This window comes from Bactrocera latifrons, unplaced genomic scaffold (genome assembly GCF_001853355.1).
Source record: "Bactrocera latifrons isolate USDA-ARS-PBARC rearing strain unplaced genomic scaffold, ASM185335v1 scaffold_98, whole genome shotgun sequence".
NCBI lineage: Eukaryota > Metazoa > Arthropoda > Insecta > Diptera > Tephritidae > Bactrocera > Bactrocera latifrons.
The window spans coordinates 120,747-142,050 of NW_017537689.1; the positions used below are offsets into that span (position 1 = coordinate 120,747).

A 21,304-nucleotide genomic window follows, 5' to 3' on the forward strand; every position below is an offset into this window, starting at 1 on the left:
GACAAAATGGTATGAATTGGGCTTGAAAGTATTTTAAGTTACACATCAACTTTATTCTCCCAATCTGGACAGCTAGTGACATACTTTCAATCTCAGATCGCAAGAGAAAAGAATTTTTTTAGAAATGGAGATATAATTGCCGAAAAGAGGGTTGTTGTGAAGCCAAAGTCAAATCATTCGACCAAAATGGTATTGGAAAGTGAGAATATCAGTTCAATCAGTATATCACGCTCGATGACAACTATACTACATAGTTTTCAGCTTTATATTATGACTGAGTGTATTAAGCATGCATATACTACAGATAAGCTATGAGTAGTTGCATAAATTCGAAGCACGTGACAAAGAAGACCGTTGATATTAAAAAATCAGGGAAACGTATTTTTCGATAATATATTCGAAAACCCCATGCAACAACCAAAAAAAAAAAAACAAAAGCAGAGAGAGATTTTAAAGAACTTTTATTTTTTTGTGTGAAGTGTGTATAAACTTACAACAAAATTCAAATTTTTCGCCTTTCTTCATTTCTAGACTTATGTGCTTTCTGCTAAACATGGTTTTCTTACTTTGCAATTTCGAATTTGAGAATATTCTCCAAAATATTTAATATGATCCGCCAAATAGTTTCGGACCCACTTTTCGAGTACTTTTCTCACTAAATCAACTAGTATGTCTTAAACAGTCCTGTTAATATTGACTTCTTAATCTTGAAGAGAGCCTGGCTCGTGGCTAAAGACCAATGACTTCAAAAGAAGATTTTGTGATGATATCAGTGTGACGGTCCGAAAAATTACTGATTTTCGCGATTTTTAAGGTTGAAATTCACTAATCGGTCAGTTTATTTTAATTAATAAACACATTCATGACGAATACAAAATGATTTTTTCATGTTTATTTGTTGGGTGTAAAATAATTAAACAAATTGTTGAAATGACACGTAAAAAAGGGCCTTAACCATGTAAACGATGGCGGCCACAATTTTGTTCTAAAACAAAACCTTCACAATTTTCGTTATCATACTATGGAAGTTTTTTTTTTTTTTGTTTTTTTCGAAGTTCGATAAAATGGCGGCCGTTTGGCAATTTTTTCGACAGTTTTTCGTTCCATACCGCGATAGATAGTGACTTTAAAAATGTTCTCTCCAAAGTGAAACAAGATATCTTCAAAACTCAATGGAATGTTTAAATATTTGGTGAGCGTATTTTTAAGAATTTTTAACTTAACGTAATTCCGCGAAAGGGTGTTTCCAGAGTTGATTTCTTCCAAATGACTGTATCGATCGACTCTAAAATTTCACAAGACATTCTTAGATGTATTTGTCAAATAATGATAGAAAGAGCGACATTTTTGATAATATTTAATCCGCTCTGAGGACTAAGTTTTTGACAAAAATTGTATTTTTTGGTAAGACGCCATTTTGTAAAAAAATTTTATTGATTACAAATTGACTAGTTTTTCAATGATTATTTGTATTCATCAGATTTTACATGCCATTTTGCATTTGAAATAATTTTAAGCAGAACCATTTTCTATCTACAGACGGCTTTTTAGTAGGTTTATCTGGAAATCGGCAATTGATTCAAGAAAATTCAAAAGTTTTCAGAACGAAGCGATTTTTATTATGGATATTAAAATTTGCACTGGTCTTTGAGATACAACTCTTAAAAACTCGGACGAAGGATTATTTTACTGAAATTTTAATTTTTTTGTGTTTTCTACCCAAGGAAATCCATGTAACCAATTCGAATAAAAGAATTCTATATATATTTTCTATATCGGCGTTTCTGAATTAAGACGAAGGATAACCATTGCACATAACAACTGACGATGGAGAAGTCTACCTTTCATTTAAAGTATGGTAAATATCTCTTTCAATACACCACAAATAAAACAGTTTCAATTAACTAGGTTAAACTCTGCCATAGAAATTCAAATGCCTAACTATATCAACAGCAAACCCTAATTACTAAAATTTCAAACAAACAAAGCTGCGCTGCACAATTTTGTAACTAAAGCTGCGCTAATGAAAAGCGTTCCCTTGGGGCAGCTTAAATCTGCAACAAACCACCCACTAATTAAAAACAAATCTACCGAAAAAATTAGGCTGCGAATCGGCTAATAACGAGCGCTTGACCGCGTGGGTGTATGAGCTTACCACTACCACTACCACTACACACATGCACACACACACCTGCACATATATTGGATTTATTTAGAAATTACAGCAGCTGACAGCATTTTAATTGTGCTCATCAATTCCAAGTCACGCTGCCGACTGCAACAGCGACTTACAATCGCACACACATACACCCACATGTTCATATGCAACGCTGGCTTGCCGATTTCTGCCCATGCTGGCAACGCTGCGTGCGGCCTTGATTACTTAATTAAATGCCAACAATCACGGTGCATTAAGTTGCTGAGTGGCAGTGGAGTAAGCCACAATTACCAGCATGAATGCAATAATAACAGCAACAAAAGCGGTGCGGGCAAAAATTAAATAGATAAAAACAATAACAATAACAACAACAACAACTTACGCCTACAACATTGGCGGCATGGGTGTCTGCAAAAGCTGCCAACTAACGTAAGCAACAATAACAATAATAACACTGAATTAACTAAGTTTATTGTAGTTGTTGCTTTGTTGGCGCAACCACCACATGCACAACAAAGCGTATCAACTTTAATCAATCAGCAACAAAATACGGTGAACCACTGCTAACAACAACATAAACACGCATAGGTATAGAGCGTCAAGTAACAATTGCTGCCACGAGGCGTTGTTGCAACTCATGCCCTCATATACACATACACACACACACACAGCCAGGCGGCGGTGGATAACAGAGCAGAACGGCGTACGAAAATCTATGTGTGCACTGGGGAGCACTAACGTTCGTCTGCATTTAAGTAAGTTTATGCATGTGTGTGTGTTGCGCATTGCGTGGGTAACTGGATATCGCCTGGCACCCGCAACGATCACTATTGTTGCCAACAATAAATTATGCCACAACAAGCCAGCAATTGCCGCGATTTCACAGTACTTACAGTCAGGCTACAGCAACAACAACAATAATACTAACAACAATATATGTTACCACACATATGCAACAGTAATAACAACAATTGTGGCAGTGAATATATGTGTGGCAAGCATGCAACCATAATGCCGCCAATTGCAACTAGTTGCCGTGTGGCATGTGTGGTATGTGCGGCAAGTGGCAAGCGACTGTGAAATGTGAGCAACGCGCCGCGCTGCGGCCATAAAAAGTTCAAAGCAGTCAAAATGTAACGTGAACGCGATCGTCAACATTGGCACTTAGAATGCGGTTGCCAGACACTTACATACTTGTACACTTTTACAAAAACAAAAAAATGGTAACTTAGTTTGCGCTGAAGCTTTAATACCCTTCACAAATAAAAAGTTTTATTATAATAAATTAATTTTATGAGATTGTTTTGTATGGCAGCTATATGCTATAGTGGTCCGCTTTGAAAAAAATTCTTGGGAGCTTATACCATTTCTTTGGATGATGACTCGTGCCAACCTTTATGAAGATATCTTGTCTAATAAAACAGTTCTCCATACAAAAATTTGATTTTGCCCGATCAATTTGTAGTGATCCGCCGATGAAAATAATTTGTTCGAAGATTATACCGTTATATTGTACATTGATCTGTGTAAAATTTCGAGATGATAAAAAGTAAATTAAAAAAGTTTTCCATACAGAAACTTGATTTGATCGTTCCCTTTGTATGGCACCTAAGGACTATAGCGATCTGAATATCAGATTCAATTTCTGAATAATTCGTTCGGAAATTATACCGTTACTTCGAAGAATAACTTCTGCCAAATTTAGGGACAATACCTTTTCAAATAAAAAAGTTCTTCATAGAAAAACTTAATTTTGACCACTCAGTTTATATGACAGCTAAAGACAAAAGCGGTCCGATCTGAATAATTTATTCTGAGATTATACTCTTTTATTGGAAAATAATACATAACAAATTTGGTGGAGATAGAAAAGAGTTTTCCATATCAGGACTTGATTTTGATCGGTCACTTTGTGCGGCAGCTATACGCTATAACGGTTCAATATCGCCGGTTTCGACAAATCTGCAGCTCCTTGAAGAAACAAAGATGGACGCAAAACCTCAGAACGATATCTTAAAATCTGGAAGAGACGGTCATGGCTAATTCGATTCATATATTTCATAAGGTGTCCGACTATTCTTTTTGGCTATAAAAAACTTTGGCTGTAAAAACTACTCTATTCAGGGTATAAAAATACAAAGGCTGAGACAGACATAGAGGCAGTGACCGAGACCCACGCCTGGAGTGTGTGCCGCTTTTTGGCCGCATGAATATACTTTTACACATACAGACACGCACACATAGATGTGTATATAAATGCGTGCTTAGGTCTGCCACATATTATTATTATTATGGTTGTTTTAGTTGTTGCAGTTTGGCTTTGAATTTGTTGCTTTGGCTGCTGACAATAGTGATATGCAACAACAAGCTATTTAGCTGCATTACACTGCAACGTTCAACTGCAGTGCAGCGTATTTAACTGTAATGTGGGTATGCACGTTTGTGTGTGTGTGTGTGTGGCATGTGCTTATATGTGTGTGTAACTGTGGAAAATTGAAATGCAACGCTTTAAATTCTGTATCAAATTTAACGTATTCATTTGCCTAGTGAATGTGGCATGCAGCATGCGCACCCAACTCACAGGCACACAGACACATACACACACATAAATAAGAAGCTTCGCCCCCAGCCACTCACTGTTGCTTCGTCACGCTGCACACGTCTGCTCGCATTCGTATAATCAGCAGTTGTTAACCCCAACTGCTTGGCTGCCACTGTTGCAACAACAAYAACAAGAGCAACAACAGCAACTCCTACTTAACTTAACTTCTCATTCACTTTGCCTCACTTTACGTCAAAGTGGGTTAAGATCATTAAAATTCGTTGCAATTTCAAGTATGCAGTGTTGTTGTACACAAAACACTGTTTTGTTGTTGTTTTATGTAGTTAGCTGAGCTGGTTAGTAGGTGAATACTGCAACAATGAAAAGTCAACGCGAAAGGGGGGCGAGCAAGGTCCTCACCGGGAGTGAACGCTCTCAAGTGTGCACTCATTAAACTCAATGAGAATTCTCTGCCTGCTGCCGGCTGCTTCTCCGCTGTCAGTTTGGCAAATTAGCTGCATAATAGTCGCATCTTTAAGCCACTTGCATGAATGCGAGTAAATAATTGCCAGTGTTTGAGTGTATGTGCGTGTGTATTTACTTGCAACGTGAAGTGAATTTTTGAAATTTTTCGGCACAAGTGGAGACATAGTCAAGCTCAGATATTTCATAATTGTCGTGCAGTAAGCATGGCTCAAGTCAGGGCTGGAAGTGTAATAACAAAATACATAAGAAGCAGGAAGCAGGAAATGCAGACTCAAGTGGCTGCCTAACAGCCTTGACGAGTAAACAACATAACAACCGAAATGAGTTCTTTTGGATAGCTCTCAGTGGGAAATACGTAAAAGGTGTAAAATATTTAGAAAGTAATGCTAATAATGCTTAAAACCTATTTATTTCGAAAGTGACGTTGATTTTAAGTCCTTTAGAATATGATAAATATATTAAGAGTTATTCCAAACATATTATCGAACTTTTTTGCACGAATATAGTAAAACCTAAAACACTTTTTACTAAAAACAAAAAAAAACGTAATTACGATGACCCACTATCAGTAGAATGGGAACTGGTCGGTGCTCCCCTCTTATCGTCCGTTGTACTACTTGATAACTGCGCTAAGCGGGAGCTTGACCAACGCTGAGCTATCATCGAAACATGCATTACCGCAAGATTCTTTTAACTCAAAATTGTTCCCTTTGCCCTTATTATAGGAATTCTAATAGGTCATTTCCCTATCAGCGTTCATTTTGTAAGGTTGCAAATCCTACCGGACGCCAGCTGTAGAAGCTGTATGGTAGAAAGCGAGTTGGAAACATGCGAAGTTAAGGCTTAAACACTTGAGAGCTCACACCTGCATCCCTAGCTGGTGGATGTAGAAGTTAAACGCCTGAACAAATTTGTTTTTTCCATAGCTGCCTTGCTGACTTATAAGAACTTATAGTCCAAGGTGGTGTCAGGTTAAGCCAATGAACATAATCTAACCTAAACTCTTATATTTGATTTCAGAAAGTAAGGCATCTACGTACACCACAAGGTACAAATTGAACAGCGCCATTGGTGCGACTTTTTTATTTGAATAACGAAGTATAGTATCTCCTTCTTTTTTTTTTTTTTGTCAAACTTCGTGAGTACTTTTGGACTGTAAGCACTGAGCCTAGGTTTATTCTGTGGAGCAATTCATAAGCACGGAGAAATAAAATATGCAACAGTATTGGTTAATTAATGCAACACAGTACCAACCGATCTGTTGGAAAAGAATTCAACTTGCATATTAAAAAATTATTCCGAAATCGGTAGCCTCTACTTCTAACATTAGATATCCCAAAAACATGTGGTGCTTATAGGGTAGCTGTGAGCTCTAATCTGATCATATTCGCAAGTTCCTGACTTTTGTAAAAATTAATAAGTGGAGATTAGAATCCTTCAGATATCGAACAGCTATCAGTCCAACACTGTAGATTTATCGAGACAGCTTTCTCCAGGTTGAACAAAGAAGCTAAGCAAATGGTTCTGGTAGTGAAGAGAGGACAAGACGAATTATCCCCTGCCATCAAACAAGCAGTCGTCGCATTCCCGACATGGCTCAAACGGGTACTCCTTTGGACTGAGTAGGCAATTGAGAAGTAAAGACCAAACTCTATAAGTTCCTCATTATTCCCGTCCTGCTATATGGTGCAAATGAATAGACGATGACAGCATCTGATGAGTCGGTGTTACGCGTTTCGCGGAAGATGGTCCTTTGCGTATTGGCAACGGTGAATAACGCAGACGATGAAATGAATCTCGCACATCTAGATATACAACGACAGCAGCTACGTTTCATGTCGTCCGAATGGTTGAAAAAGCTCCAGCTTTGAATGTATTCGACGGAGTACCCGCCGGGCGAAGCAAAGGAAGAGGAAAACCACAACTCCATGGGAAATACCAGTTGGAGAAGCACACTTGGAATTTAAAATTGGCTCCAAATAGCGAAAAACAAGATTCACCGTGTAAGCGCCAATAAAAAAGAAGCAGAAAAACCGAATCAACACAGATAGTAATAGCGTTAGTACGGAGTTTTAAGATTACGTTGGAGTGTATCAAAATGGTTGTTCTAGCGCTAGCCAAAGTCTGAGCAGACCTGACCAATTGTCTTCATAGATTACATAGTTTCACTGATATTTTAATAAAGTACTTCATAATCTCCTTCTCCTCTTTCTGCATATACATAACCAGTTGTAAGAATCCGAAAAAGTTTTGTAATAACTTGAACTGTAAATTTTATAAAGCTATAATTAAGAAAAGAAATGTACAGCTAATAGCAATTTGACAAAGAAGCTGTTATGTATTTTACAAATTTTCTACTAAACTCATTTTCTTCTCATTTTCAGATTCATTGACATTGCGCACAGCTCCAAAATGTGGAGCCCTCAAAAAGGTCCTACACGATTGTGGGACCTTAGGTTTAGTCATATATTTATATTACATTTAATGGTGAGTAAAAAAAAAATATTACAAAAAATATGTGAAACATTATATATATATTATATAAATAGTAAGTGTATATTTATTAATTGTTTCTAAAATTTTTGGAGGCTAGTTAGTTTTTGAGTAGCAACGCACTCTGGCCTCCCAATACCGATCAAAAAATAAATATGAAAATATTTAGTGGAATTGAATAAAACTGGCAGTCTTCGACAATGTATGAAATTTAAAAGGGTGTTTGTTTAGATATGTGATTTTTTAGAAGAAATAAAACGCATACAGTTTAATGTTTTAGCCAAAAATTTAACTTTATTATAAAGATAAGGATTTGCCATTAAGCTTTAAAAACTATTTCGGGAAAGTGACCGTCGCGGCTAGCTCAAATAAATTTTAGCAGAATTATGGACGTTTGGACGCTTTTCAGTAATTGGGGCTATTTCTCAGGAATAAGTCGCCGAATATTCTTTTACAAGTCGTCAATCGAGTCAGTCTCGTCTGCGTAAAAAAACGACCTTAAAAACTACAAAAATAGTCTGAAGGTGTTAAATTGCAGAATTTTAGAGACAATGCTTAATTTTCAAAGAAATATATAGTAGGCCAATGTTTCCATCTGACCATAGAGAACTTCGAATGCAACAATTTTGTTTTGTTGGGGAACATGTCCATTCAACCAAAAGTAAGCTTCATCTCAAACAAACAACAAAGTTCAATAAACCACGCAAAGATCAGGTTTGGTCCTTTCCGATATCAGATTGTGTTCAGTTACTAGGTCCACGAGAGGTAGTCATCATTTAGAATGCCTGCGCTTGACGCGAATTTTCCATATAACGGTACTTAACCGACTCTATGGTCTCACTATCAATATCTCATTCAGTGTATCATACCGTGTAACCCCATATTCTTACAACGTAGTCTTGCCAATGCGGGACAAGTGCATAAGAGATGCTGTATTGCTTCCCTGCCTAAGACATTTCCTGCAGTCTTCTCGATCTGAATATATTAGTAAGATAGTTGTTATATTACGAAAATAATACTCAAAGCGCGAATAGAGCTCCATATTTTTATAATTAAAAAAAAAAAAAAACTCCGTTACTTTAGAGTTTCGCTAATGAAGTGGACACTTTTTCTTTCTTTTTCTCATGTGCTGAACAAAACTTTATGACGCCTAATTATAATCTAATTTATGAGTGCATCTAACATATCCTCTTAAGTAATAGTACTTACTTCAACTACTAACAATCACTTCCTGGCAATATCTGGTACTTACCTCTGCTTTATATCTTCATTAAATTAATAAAAAAAACAAAAACACTGTAAGGCAACACGATATTTTTTTGTTTTTTTTTTTTTTTTGTGAAGCGAACCGTTATTAAGCAATTCGAGAAGTACTGTTGTAATATAGATGTTGTTGTTGTTTTTATACCCTTGCAACATATTAAAACAGACTATAACAGTTTTGTTCACCTAGTGTTTGTATTTATCACCTAAATCTGGGATGACGAGAAGAGTTCAAATCCGGTTGACTGTCTGTCTGTCCATCCGTCCGACCGTCAGTGCAAGCTGTAACTTGAGTATAAACTGAGATATCTTGATGAAACTTGTTACGCGTGTTTCTTAGTAAAAAAAATGCGAGTTCATTGATGGGCGTTATCGGACCACTGCCGCGCCCACAAATCGCCATTAACCGTATAAAACGTATAAAGTGTCATAACGCCAGAGACATTAAAGTTTATCTCCGAGATGGTATGAGATTCCTTTAATTTAGCCGGAGTCAAACTTGAGCGATGGGTGTGGCACCGCCCACTTTTAGGTGAAATCACATAACTTAAGACCTGGCTTGTCGATTTGAACCAAATTTGATGCATGATATTTCTCTGACACTCTTATATCACAGTGTGAAAATGGGCGAAATTGGACCACAGCAACGCCTACTTCCCGTATATAACACAATTTTAAATTCCATTTGGCTCTTTCACTTTCCGGTATGCAAATCAAAAATCAATCAATATATTAGGATAAAACTTTACTCGAATAACGCATTTGAGAAGTACCGCTTTACGTATGACTGAACCGTAAATCGAACCAAAACTATTTAAGCTCCTAGGTACTGGATATGTTGACCCAGTGTTTATAGTTGATTTTTTAGCGAAAATATCGGTGAATGTTTGAGATATATCATAGAAGCTCAAAGAGAATGCTTTCCCGATAGTAGTATGTCTGTGTGCTACAAATGAGTTGAATCGGGCCAATACTTCCCTTAGCCTTAACATAAACATTTTCGGACTTCTAGGTGACTTCATACCAAATATTTCGACCAATATAAGAGTCTTCATAATAAAATTGGACTTTGTGATTTTTTTTTATAACGATGCACATTTGTGGCTAGCAAGAATAAAATCGGGCGGAAACTTGACCTAGCTCTGATATTACTAACAAGCCTTATGTACTTGAAGTCACTTCCCTGGCTGTAATCCTTGCAATTTGCAAGCGTATACATTTTCAGTTATACCCGAACTAAGCTCCTCCTTACTTCCTATACCTCTTTATATGCATATACATAAGTGTATACGAATCTTGTAAGAACGCAAACTTGAGTTTGAGAAACAGCCGGAAAGGAACAGGAAAAAAGTGCAGCACAACTAATTGGCAGACATGCTGGCTCCACTTAGTCTTCGCGCAACAATTTTATGGTAATAAGTTCTGGTGGAATTCCGCAAACAAACAGGCGCAGCGTGACAACATCACAGACACACAATACCATATGCATATCTATATTATATATATATAGGCAGAATTCTAGTAGAGGTATAAATAAAGTCTGCAAAAATATGGCAACAACACAGCAAAATCACGAGCTATTGCTACTTTTACTACAAAAACACACACACGCACATACATACATAGAGCAACAAAAAAGCTGCCGTTGCGAAAGTCGCCAGCCAGCCAGTTGCATGCAACTCCGGCCACTCTTCAAGTTCAATTAAGCTAAGGCTGTTGAAAATCCAGCAAATGATTGGCTTAATTCAGCCACCGCCACCACTGCCACTGATTGCCGCCACTGCCAGCTGCCACGTGTGTGTGTTTGGCTGATTTTATAGCTGTTGTTGCCTATGCGGTTGCTGGTGAATTGTGAGCACAGTGCGACAGAAATTGAGACTGGCGGCGCAAGTGGCAGCCACAGCCTTACACACACAGGCCGCCACAAGCCTGCCTCGGCTGCCAATGAGCTGCACTCCGCACTGCACTCCCGCCAGCTTGCATATCGAAATAAATGCACGTAGGTGCTGGTATGCGTGCTACTACACATCCAGTATTTCCGGCTGCCAACATTTAAGTTGACATGAAATTGGCCAGCATGCAAAGTGGCCAAGGCAAGTGTGTCGGGTATGTTAATTTGGCAATTTCATTATTTAGTTGCTCATTCGCGCTCTCTCGCTCCGCGACGCTTTGCTGCCTTTTTGTGCTATGTTGCCTGCAACTTGTTGTTGTTGTTATTGCTGTTATTGCACAAATGCATGTTGCAGCAGCTGTTGCCTGTTGTGTTGTCCGCATACCATTTGCCATATGTGGATTTATTGCGGCTGCGTGTGCGCTCGTATGCGGCGACGGAAGTGCGCGGTGCAGCGACGTAAGGCGAAAGGCAAAACGTGGAGCACCACAGTTGGTAAAGTATCCTCTGCTTCTGTGCACACTTTGCATGGCTTGCGTATTTGTTTGTGGTTATTCCTTTCAAAAGTTGTTGAGTTCTTCAAAAGGAGCGTAATTTGACAGCAAATTCGTATAATTAAATCAAAATCGGCTGGCTTAATGAGAGGCACGGGCTAATACAAAGAAATAATTGGTGGCATATGGCAACTCTACAAACTCTATAACGAAAATTACTCATGAAGTTTGAAGTTAAGCCAGGAAATATGAAGATTGTTTAAAAATTTAAATGTTTGAATTGAAAAAAAAATCATTGAAGCAATTAACACAATTAACATTTACAATACCGTTTGTCGGCGAAGCCTCCAAATGCACTGATCTTCTTATCCAGATTGTGTAAATAAGATTATGGCTATGGTCTAATTATCGAGAATAAATTATCATATCCTTATCAGATTTGTTCTCCTACCTTCAGAGAAGGTGCCTCGATCCTTTTTATTTTATTAACAGAAACAAGTATGAGTTTCAAGAGCAATAATAATATAAGCATATAATTTACTGTTATGGCCACAAATTCAACTTTATTAGGAAGATAAAGGTTTGCCATTATGTTTGTACTTCTTCAACCATGTTGTATATCTTCAGTGCTAGCTATCACATTGTGTCATATATTAAATTCGGAAAGTTGAAAAAAAGTTACACCTGTTCAAAAATGAGTGAAAGTAATGAAGAATTTTTGCTCTATATTTTACAATTTTTGTATAAACAAGTGAGGAAGGACTAAGTTCAAGTGTCACCGAACATTTTATACTCTCGCATCAAATACCGTATTTCTGTAAAGTTTTATTCCGCTATCATCATTGGTTCCTAATGTATATATTATACAGAGAAGGCATCAGATGGAATTCAAAATAGCGTTATATTTCGTACATGTCATCGGGGTGTTAAGAAACTAATATGTACCGAATTTCATTGAAATCGGTCGAGTAGCTCCTGAGATATAGTTTTTAGGCCATAAGTGGGCGACGCCACGCCCATTTTCAATTTTTAAAAAAAGCCTGGATGCAGCTTCCTTCTGAAATTTCTTCCGTTAATTAGTATTTCTGACGTTTTATGTTAGTCGGTTAACGCACTTTTAGTGATTTTCAACATAACCATTATAAGGGAGGTGGGCGTGGTTATTATCCGATTTCTTCCATTTTTGACTGTGTATGGAAATGCCTGAATGAAACAACTCTGTAGAGTTTGGTTGACATAGCTATAGTAGTTTCCGAGATATGTACAAAAAACTTAGTAGGGGGCGGGACCACGCCCACTTTTTCAAAAAAAATTACGTCTAAATATGCCCCTCTCTAATGACAAATTTCACTTTAATATCTTTATTTATGGCTTAGTTATGACACTTAATAGGTTTTCGGTTTTCGCCATTTTGTGGACGTGGCAGTGGGCCGATTTTGTCCATCTTCGAACTTAACCTTCTTATGGAGCCAGGAAATACGTGTACCATGTTTCATCATGATATCTCAAATTTTACTCAAGTTACAGCTTCCATGATCACTTTGGTATATATGACCCTATATCTGACTCTTTTAGTTTTAGGACTTACAAACAACCGTTGTGTGAACAAAACTATAATACTCTCTTTAGCAACTTTGTTGCGAGAGTATAAAAAGGGAAGAATTCTATGCAATCCAGCAATGAAATAGGAGAAGTTTACGGAGATGATGTTGTATCAGTTCGTGTAGCATCATAATGGTTCGCTCGCTTCCGTTCTGGAAATTTCGATGTGAAAGATGCATCTCTCCCTGGTCGACTAATCGATGAAAAATTCTATGAAATTATAGAAAAGATTGACCAGGACCGTCACATAAGCAGCCATGACATCGCTAAGAAACCCCACATTCATCATTAAACAGTTTTGAACCATTTAAAAAAAGACTGGCTGCAAAAGGAAGCTCAATGTTTGGGTACCACGTGAATTGTCTGTCAAAAATTTAATGGACCAAATTACCATCTGCGATTCTTTGCTGAAACGAATTCGATTTCAAACCATTTCTGAAGCAAATGGTAAAGGAGGCAAAAAGTGGATCAATTACGACAATGAGCGAAAAATACCATGGTATTAGCGTGGTGAAGCTCAACAAATGGTTGCAAAGCCAGAACTGACGTCTCGAAAGGTTATGCTGTATGTTTGGTGGAATTGGAAAGGAATCATCCATTATGAGCTGCTACAGCCTGGTCGAACGATTGATTCTACATTTTACTGTCAACAACTCATGAGATTGAAGCAAGCAATCGAAAAAAAGACCACACACTCGGCAAAACTGGCAGAGCTTGGCTGGGAAGTTTTGAAGCATCCACCATATAGCCCCAATATTGCACCATCGGACAACCATTTGTTTAGGTACACCCTTATAGAGTAAAGTTGGCTTCAAGAGAAGCCTGTCGCAGTTTTTCGCCGAGAAAGCAGAAAAGTTTTACACAGATGGAATAATGTCTCAAGCGGAAAATGACAAAAAGTGGTCGATTAAAATATTATCATAATTACATTATATAGAAAAAAAATGTTGAAATTTGATCAGAAATACGAAAATACTTTTTCGACTATGAGATTTTACGTAATAGGAAAAATATCTTTGTGAAGTAGCCATGAAAAATACTCGCGCCACAATCGTAATGAATATATCAATATTTCATTGATTTCTAAGCACTTAGGTAGTATGTAAAAGCTACCCACTCGCTACAATAACAAAATCATGCTCAGCGTTTTCAAAGTCGTGGAGACATCTTTGACTTGGAGAATAACCCCTTCCCTATGAAACATCTACTACATAATGAAATCGAATCGAAAGTAGTGGTCAAATCGATAAGCAAATACGACTGTCATGCTTCTAGTGGGAACTCTTTCCCTTACTGCTCAACGATCTTTACAAATAAAGCTCCAACAATTTACAAATATAAAAAACTACCATAAACTGTGTGGTTACAGTTTCTGTTATGTTCAAGGTAGGCCAATCTCATTATCTTTTGCTACAAGCAACTAATATTTTCGCTACAAATCCTATATGATAATCTACAATAATATTTGTTGTTATCGTGATACTATATGTAATAGTATATGTATGTATAATTAAAAGTGCAAACCGCTCAATAGTCAGTTATTAATATCATAATGACTATGTAAACAATTAATATATATTTCAGGACTGCAATATTCAACAAACCCGTAAGTGCAACTTGTAATTGCTATCCACATTTTATTAATTGATGTTATTAAATACTTACGTTTCCAAATACCAGCTCTTTTCTTCAATTAACACTTCAAGACATGCACATTTGTTCTGGGGATACATGAATTTGTATGTACATATGTATATCATAAATAAAGAAATATATGCAGTGGAGTATTATGTTAATGTTGACCGAGGGAAACTTTATATAAATTCTCCTCCAGCACATTAGTGTTCCTTTCCCTTATAAAACTTAATAATATGTGCCCAGAAATTGGGAAAGTTCTTTGCTGAATATAAATACGACTTTGTTTACAAACTAAAATAATACTTAGAGATTGATTCTTGTGCATACTATCTGTGATCTGGACTGCATAGGCTCCTGAGCCAATACGTAGGTTGCCTTTTATATCCCAGGATTGGCAACTCTGGTTTTACAATCTAACAACCAACAACTTTATCATAAAGATTGACATTTTGGATGTTATAAACACTCAGAATATTTTGACCGCTATTTGTATTGCTTACAGTAACTTAAAATATGCATCTCGGCCGAAAAATGGAATTAAATAGCGAACATTTTTGTGCGATTATTTTTTACAACTGTCGACGTAGATTATCTCCAGTCTTTCTCAATGGTATAGTGAATTCAATCGAGGTCCAGATCAATCCAAGAGGGATTTCGTGAAGGTCGTCCAAAATCAGTTGTTGCTCCTTATCGTAAGATAGAGACATCTATCGGTATAGAGGGACTAGCATAGATTCTATATTGCATGGACATTCGAGTGCAAAAAATATTTGTTCATGTTAGAGCCCACAGAATTAATCGATCGTTAAAAAGAGACTGGGGTCGATTGGTCAAGAGAAATGTTACAAAATACATACGATAGCGGTGCTTCGAAAAACGTCCATGAAATCGTAACAGGTAATGAATCGTGTAGATTTACTAGTATGAGCCGGAAAGTAAAGATCTGTCGACTGTTGAGATGAGCCGCAACCAACACAAGTTGTTCCTACATGAAGCAATTCCTAGCAAATGGTTATATAATTTTTTGGAACAACTAAATATATCGCAGTTATACCACTAAAACAACGCAGAACAATAAATTGTGAGTGATACGCAACCATCGATTTGCAAGTTGTTTTTCAAGAAATCAGGAAAAAAAAAGCCGCCAAAGACGGATCACACTTTACTAGGACAATGTTAACTCTCACACATCGACTGAAACAACTGTACTTTCCAGTAATCAAATCTCAATTTGATGGGTCATCCACGGTATATGTAGATCTGATTTCGAATCGAACGACTATTTTTATTCCCGTTCGTAAAAAATAAACTAAGAGTTCAACGGGTTTCGACACCTGAAGTGGCGGTTGGTGCGTTCAGAATGCATGTTTTGGAGTTACCTCAATCAGAGTGGTAAAAGTGCTTAGAAAATTGGTTTAAAAGCATGCAAAGGTCTTGATGAAGAATACTTCGAAAAATAATAAAGCAATTTTCGATGTTGAAAATTTGGTTTTGTTCTCGAATCCTTAAACATAAAAGGACTGCGTCATCATCACAATTAAGATTGTAAGTAATCCTATAATGAAACTTTAGAACAATGGTATGGGCTGAATAGATGTGATGAAAGAAAAAGTAGCCGAGTGAAAAGAATGAAGCTTTTATTCATTTTTCCCAATTAGAAATATATTACTGAAATAACAGTAGTTATTTATTTATGGGCAGTCATATAAACCGAAAGCAATCTAGTGTCTATTTCGCTTATTGCACCCTGATAACTTTGAATGAAAAAGGTTCATTGAGCTGCTAGTATTTAGGAAGGCGCAAATCGCCCCCAATATTACTCGTGAAGCGATTGGAGTGGATACAAGCCACCTCAATAAATTTGCTTTATCAATTTGTAACGGTTTTTTAGATTCATACCACTTTGTTTTGGTCAGCACAACATATAAGCGTCTCTAACAGTCCAAGTTGGATCTTTCGTGGCTTCACGATGATGTCCTTGCTATTCCTATAAAATAATTTAATACTTTTTCGAGACTTAGCTCTGCCCCTCTCGACTGTGCGAGGTGTAACTTAGAAACCCAAATTTTACTTTCACAGTGTTCCAGCAAAGCCTGTTTTAACTTTACTTGTAAAATTGGAAATTTTCTTTTTCAAAGATGTAAAAGATATCCAACTTTTAGACTACTTTAAACGAAAATAAAAATTTTAATTGGGAAAGCTAAACCTTCATTTTCTTAATTATTGCTTGAGCGACCTCAAAGATTTGTTTGAAAGAAATAAGTTTGTGCTAAAATTTAGACTATGATTTCTAGCAAGTCGTCGACTAATTGAAATCACTGCTCACACTGTTTCTGCCACTTAAAACTGCAAAAAACAGGAGACTGGAAAATATTTATAATCAGCGAGCGGCAACACAAAGTTGCCGAGTGTGCCTAGCCAACATTGCAGAGGTTATCTGCGATCTTTTGGACTATCTGACATGAAAATTGCATTTGCAATTATAAATGAATTAAACAAGCACATACTCTATGCGGCATACAGCAAGCTGCCAGCCTCATGCCAAAGTGTATTGAAGAGCGGCGAGTAGTAGACGAGTAGTAAGTAGCGAGTTGTTAGTGCGCGCGAAAAAAAAACGAAAAACGAAGTGCAAGTAGAAACTCAGATGTAAGTCAAGAAGCTGCTAAAAGCGAACTGCATACAAGCAAGCAAGYAAGGAAAAAACTGAGTAACTTTTTTCCAAACCATTTTCCCCCATTTTCCTGTGCAAGATTTTTCTCATTTATTTGCTTGCAGATTTTTTTTGCTTTCGTGCTGCTTTACAACCGTGTACTTTTACACGCGCATAATATTCTTTTAATTTATAATCAGGCAGCAAAAATGTTGCATTGAACGCGTTGCAAGCGGTAGGTAGCACGCAAAATTGGGTCAAGACACAGTTGCCACATTCACCAAGAATCGCACGCGCGCACATACTCGCTCACTGACTTTACTCACTAATTCATTCATTCACTCGCACGCCAGTCACTTAACACTCATTCACGCGCGGCGCGGCACTCTGACGGGCCAAGCGCGGCAGGCGACTACAGCGCGAACGAACTTAAGCTGACACATAGACAATGCGGGCACGTCTAAATGCCTGAATGTCGGTATGCCAGTGGGTTGAGTATTCCCGAGGCAACTCTGCGCGTGGCAGACACACACGTGGCATTGTATGTGCGAGTAAGTGTGTGTGTCTTGGCTTACCGCGCCAGCATTCGTGCGAATAATATTAATTAAAATTATACAAACATATTTTTGTTGTAGCTGTATTTGTGATTTTTTTCCTTTGCAGCATTAACATATTTTTAAATGATGTTACCCTCTTATCAACAACCGCTTATTCATTTACAAACACCTGCATTGAAGTCTCATGTTTAATATTCTCTTTTTTTGTTTTTTTTTTTTGGTTCGCCATCTCCTTTCAGTTTAGTTTAGTCTTAGCTGGTAATGAATTGTGGCCCATGGAACGGCCGGAGGGAATGCCAAACATAGTCTCTTTAGAAGTGATGTGCGGTAAGGATCATATGGATGTACATTTGACATTTTCCCATCCATTCGAGGGCATCGTCAGCTCAAAAGGTACTTTTTCTTCTTTTTTTTTTTTTTGTTTTTCTTTTTGTAATACCTTTTTATTTATTTATTTTATAATTATTAACTGACTTCCATTAATTATATTCGCCACAGGGCAACACAGCGATCCGCGTTGCGTTTATGTACCGCCGTCGACGGGTAAAACGTTCTTCTCATTTCGGATATCGTACTCACGCTGCGGCACGAAGCCGGACTTGCACGGACAATTTTATGAGAATACGGTGAGTTGTGGTCACGAAAAACATGGTTTGTTGAAATAACCTCGTAAAAAATACATAATGGCAATAGTAGACATAATGCAATCATATGAAGACCTTTTTTCATGATATAGGGCCCGTGGGACTTTGATACAATTTAGAAATTTAGATCAAGTTCTTTCCTTTATATAATTATTGAATTAGTTATTAGAGACCGCACACAGTTAACAACCATGTTCTTCCTATCACTTGATTTTTACTTTTACTCGACTCGACAGGTTAGAGGGTAAAGGAAATTTGAACGAGATCTACTTTTTTATTCATTTCATCATATTGCTCCGGAAGAACCGGTTCACATAACGACAATTTTGACGAGAAAAAACGAAGGGTCTGTGTCGCTTGTACTAGGACTTTCCACATTCCACATTCCTTTGCCAATTTTTCCGAGTCGAAAAAGCGCTTAGTTACAAATGAATATTTGCATTATGTTCCGAAATTTGAAATTTATATTTATTAATTTTTTTTGGGAAAAAGAAACACCCGGAAATTGTAATTAAGTTCGCCGCGAAAATAATATTTCAACAAAATGTATTTTGCTAAATTGTTAGAACTGTCCTTAATGACTATGCCAAATATGAGCACGATCTGTCAGACAGTTTGTTTAAGCCAGCTGCTTAAGTCGATACACTCAGTAGAGCGATGCGATTTTTACAATCGATAATAATATCGAAAATGACAAGGGACATGTCTTGCGTGTTCGGTGGAATGATTTTGATGGATGTTTTGGTTGTGACTCTTCCCGACAGTACAGTAAAAAGGTCTCTTTGGACATGCTTGATGTTGCAAATTCCGATTTAAAATTCATGAAGAACATTATAACTACCAATGAGGCAAATATTTATGAGTTTGACATGCAAACAAATCAACAATAATCGGAATGGAGGAAAAAAAACGCGCCGAAAGCAAGGAATCATGAATTTTTTCCGGAGGGACAGACGGTCAATATAATAATAATACCCAACGATTGATTGACGATTTTAGAAGAACAATTCATGGATTGTGACCGAATTTAAAGCCAAAATGCAATGAATGCCATCGTATTAATCAAATTTGGCTCAGTGTGATTTCTTCTTATCCCCAAACTGAAATTGATGCCCTGTGGAACTCGTTTTCAGGAGATCGAAGAAATAAAAAAATTCGCTGAAGGGGTTGAAAGCCATCCTCCAAAAAGTGCTGTGAAAAGTGTTTCCGAGGACTGAAAATCGTTAGTGTAAATATATTACATCTGGTGGGGATTACGTAAAGACGTCATTATTTACATTTTCCGGGTACTTTTTTTAACAATGTATAATGAAAAATACTGAATTATATATACTAAAAATGTTTTATAAAAGGGTGAGAATGTGATATGAAAGGAATGCAAAAAATTGTCTGACTCAAGTTGTCGGAAGTCACCAAGAGAAATGAAATAAGTGTGACAAAATAGTCCGTGGGTAAGGAATTTTTCCAGTGACTATTGCAGGGAAAGAATTTTATATGTTGCTCTACTAGCAGTAGTTGATAACACAATGATTTTCAGAATTTGGCGACATTTGGAGGTCACAGCCTAAACATTTTACTCCTAGTGTTTTGCGGTAAGAAATTGAGTACCGTTATATAATAATTCGTATAGCTATCTGAAATACTTTTTGGCGTAATCAGTATATACAAATCCATAAATATTTCACATGGCCTATCTCTAACTGTCCTCATATAGCGGGAATTTGCTCGCTTACGCCGTTGTGTCTCTTCCTGTTAATTACACTCTTTACTCTATATAATCACATGTAGGTTACAAAAAATTATTTTTTTTTTTTTAATAATAGGATGAGTATAGTTTTCGAATAGAAAAAGCATTCAAGAAAGTCGTGACATCATTGAAGCTTTCCTCATGTGAGTCATTCATCCAGCAGTTTGAATGACGATAACATTAAAAAAGTTAAAGAAACAAAGGACAATCAAAGAAAATCGTCGTGTCATCAGCAGAAAGATAGCAGAGGATCTCAATATGTCTTTTTGATGTACGCACACTTAATTATAATTCGAAATTCGATACGATCAAAATATCCATCAAGTTCAATTCCAGATTATTTGCTAGAAAACTATCCCTATTTAAACCCAACTCAACACTGAAGAGACTTTGACAAGTTCGAATTCCTTTCTCCTAAATCCAAGGGAAGAGGAAAGAGAGAACATCCATAACACATATTGGGATCCTTTATCGTCATTAGAAGACTCCCATTGTAAAGTTTTCCATAAGGGAAATGATTAGTATGACTACCTTCGATTATAGAGCTTTCTAGCGGTGATCAAAAGCGGAAATCATCATTTAGCTATTTATAAAAATATTTGTTGATCATACTTTAATTGAAGCATTTTCCTAATCGAGGCCATAATAAAATCGATTTCTTAACAAAAATACACATATTTACTTATTAAATAACAGGTGGTTGTGCAATATGACAAGGATTTACTGGAAGTTTGGGACGAGGCGAAGCGTTTACGCTGTGAATGGTTCAATGACTACGAGAAGACTGCTTCGAAACCACCAATGGTCATTGCCGATCTGGATGTAATACAATTGGACTTCCGCGGTGAGTTGATCTAATTTTTTTCTTTTTTCTTTCAAATAACTAAATTATGTTTCCTGTTATAAAATCCTATTACACAACCTTTCATATATTCATCTTCTAATGCTTTCCTTTAGGCGATAATGTTGATTGTTGGATGGAGATACAACATGGTAAAGGACCATGGGCGCCGCCGGTCAGCGGTATTGTGCCGTTAGGTTCTACACTAACACTTGTGGTTGCCATCAATGATTATCGCGGTAAGTGACATTATAAGCATATTGGGGTTGCGAGTTATGGGAGTTAAAATTTTAAGTAA

At 36.9% G+C, this 21,304-nt stretch overlaps 1 protein-coding gene and 1 long non-coding RNA gene across 2 annotated transcripts in view; one reads left to right on the forward strand and one right to left on the reverse strand.

Annotated features, from left to right (window-relative positions):
- LOC108977956 overlaps positions 1-21,304 on the reverse strand; it is a 140,008-nt gene that overhangs the window by 109,082 nt on the left and 9,622 nt on the right. The gene's annotated exons all lie outside the window — the stretch shown is intronic.
- The window catches only part of LOC108977951, a 64,141-nt gene that overhangs the window by 37,827 nt on the left and 5,010 nt on the right, over positions 1-21,304 (forward strand). The window contains exons 3-7 of the mRNA XM_018947947.1: positions 7,571-7,673; positions 18,014-18,167; positions 18,273-18,400; positions 20,862-21,009; positions 21,123-21,245. Coding sequence (XP_018803492.1) covers positions 7,599-7,673; positions 18,014-18,167; positions 18,273-18,400; positions 20,862-21,009; positions 21,123-21,245 — 628 coding nt within the window. The 5' untranslated portion in view covers positions 7,571-7,598. The remainder of the gene's footprint in view (positions 1-7,570; positions 7,674-18,013; positions 18,168-18,272; positions 18,401-20,861; positions 21,010-21,122; positions 21,246-21,304) is intronic.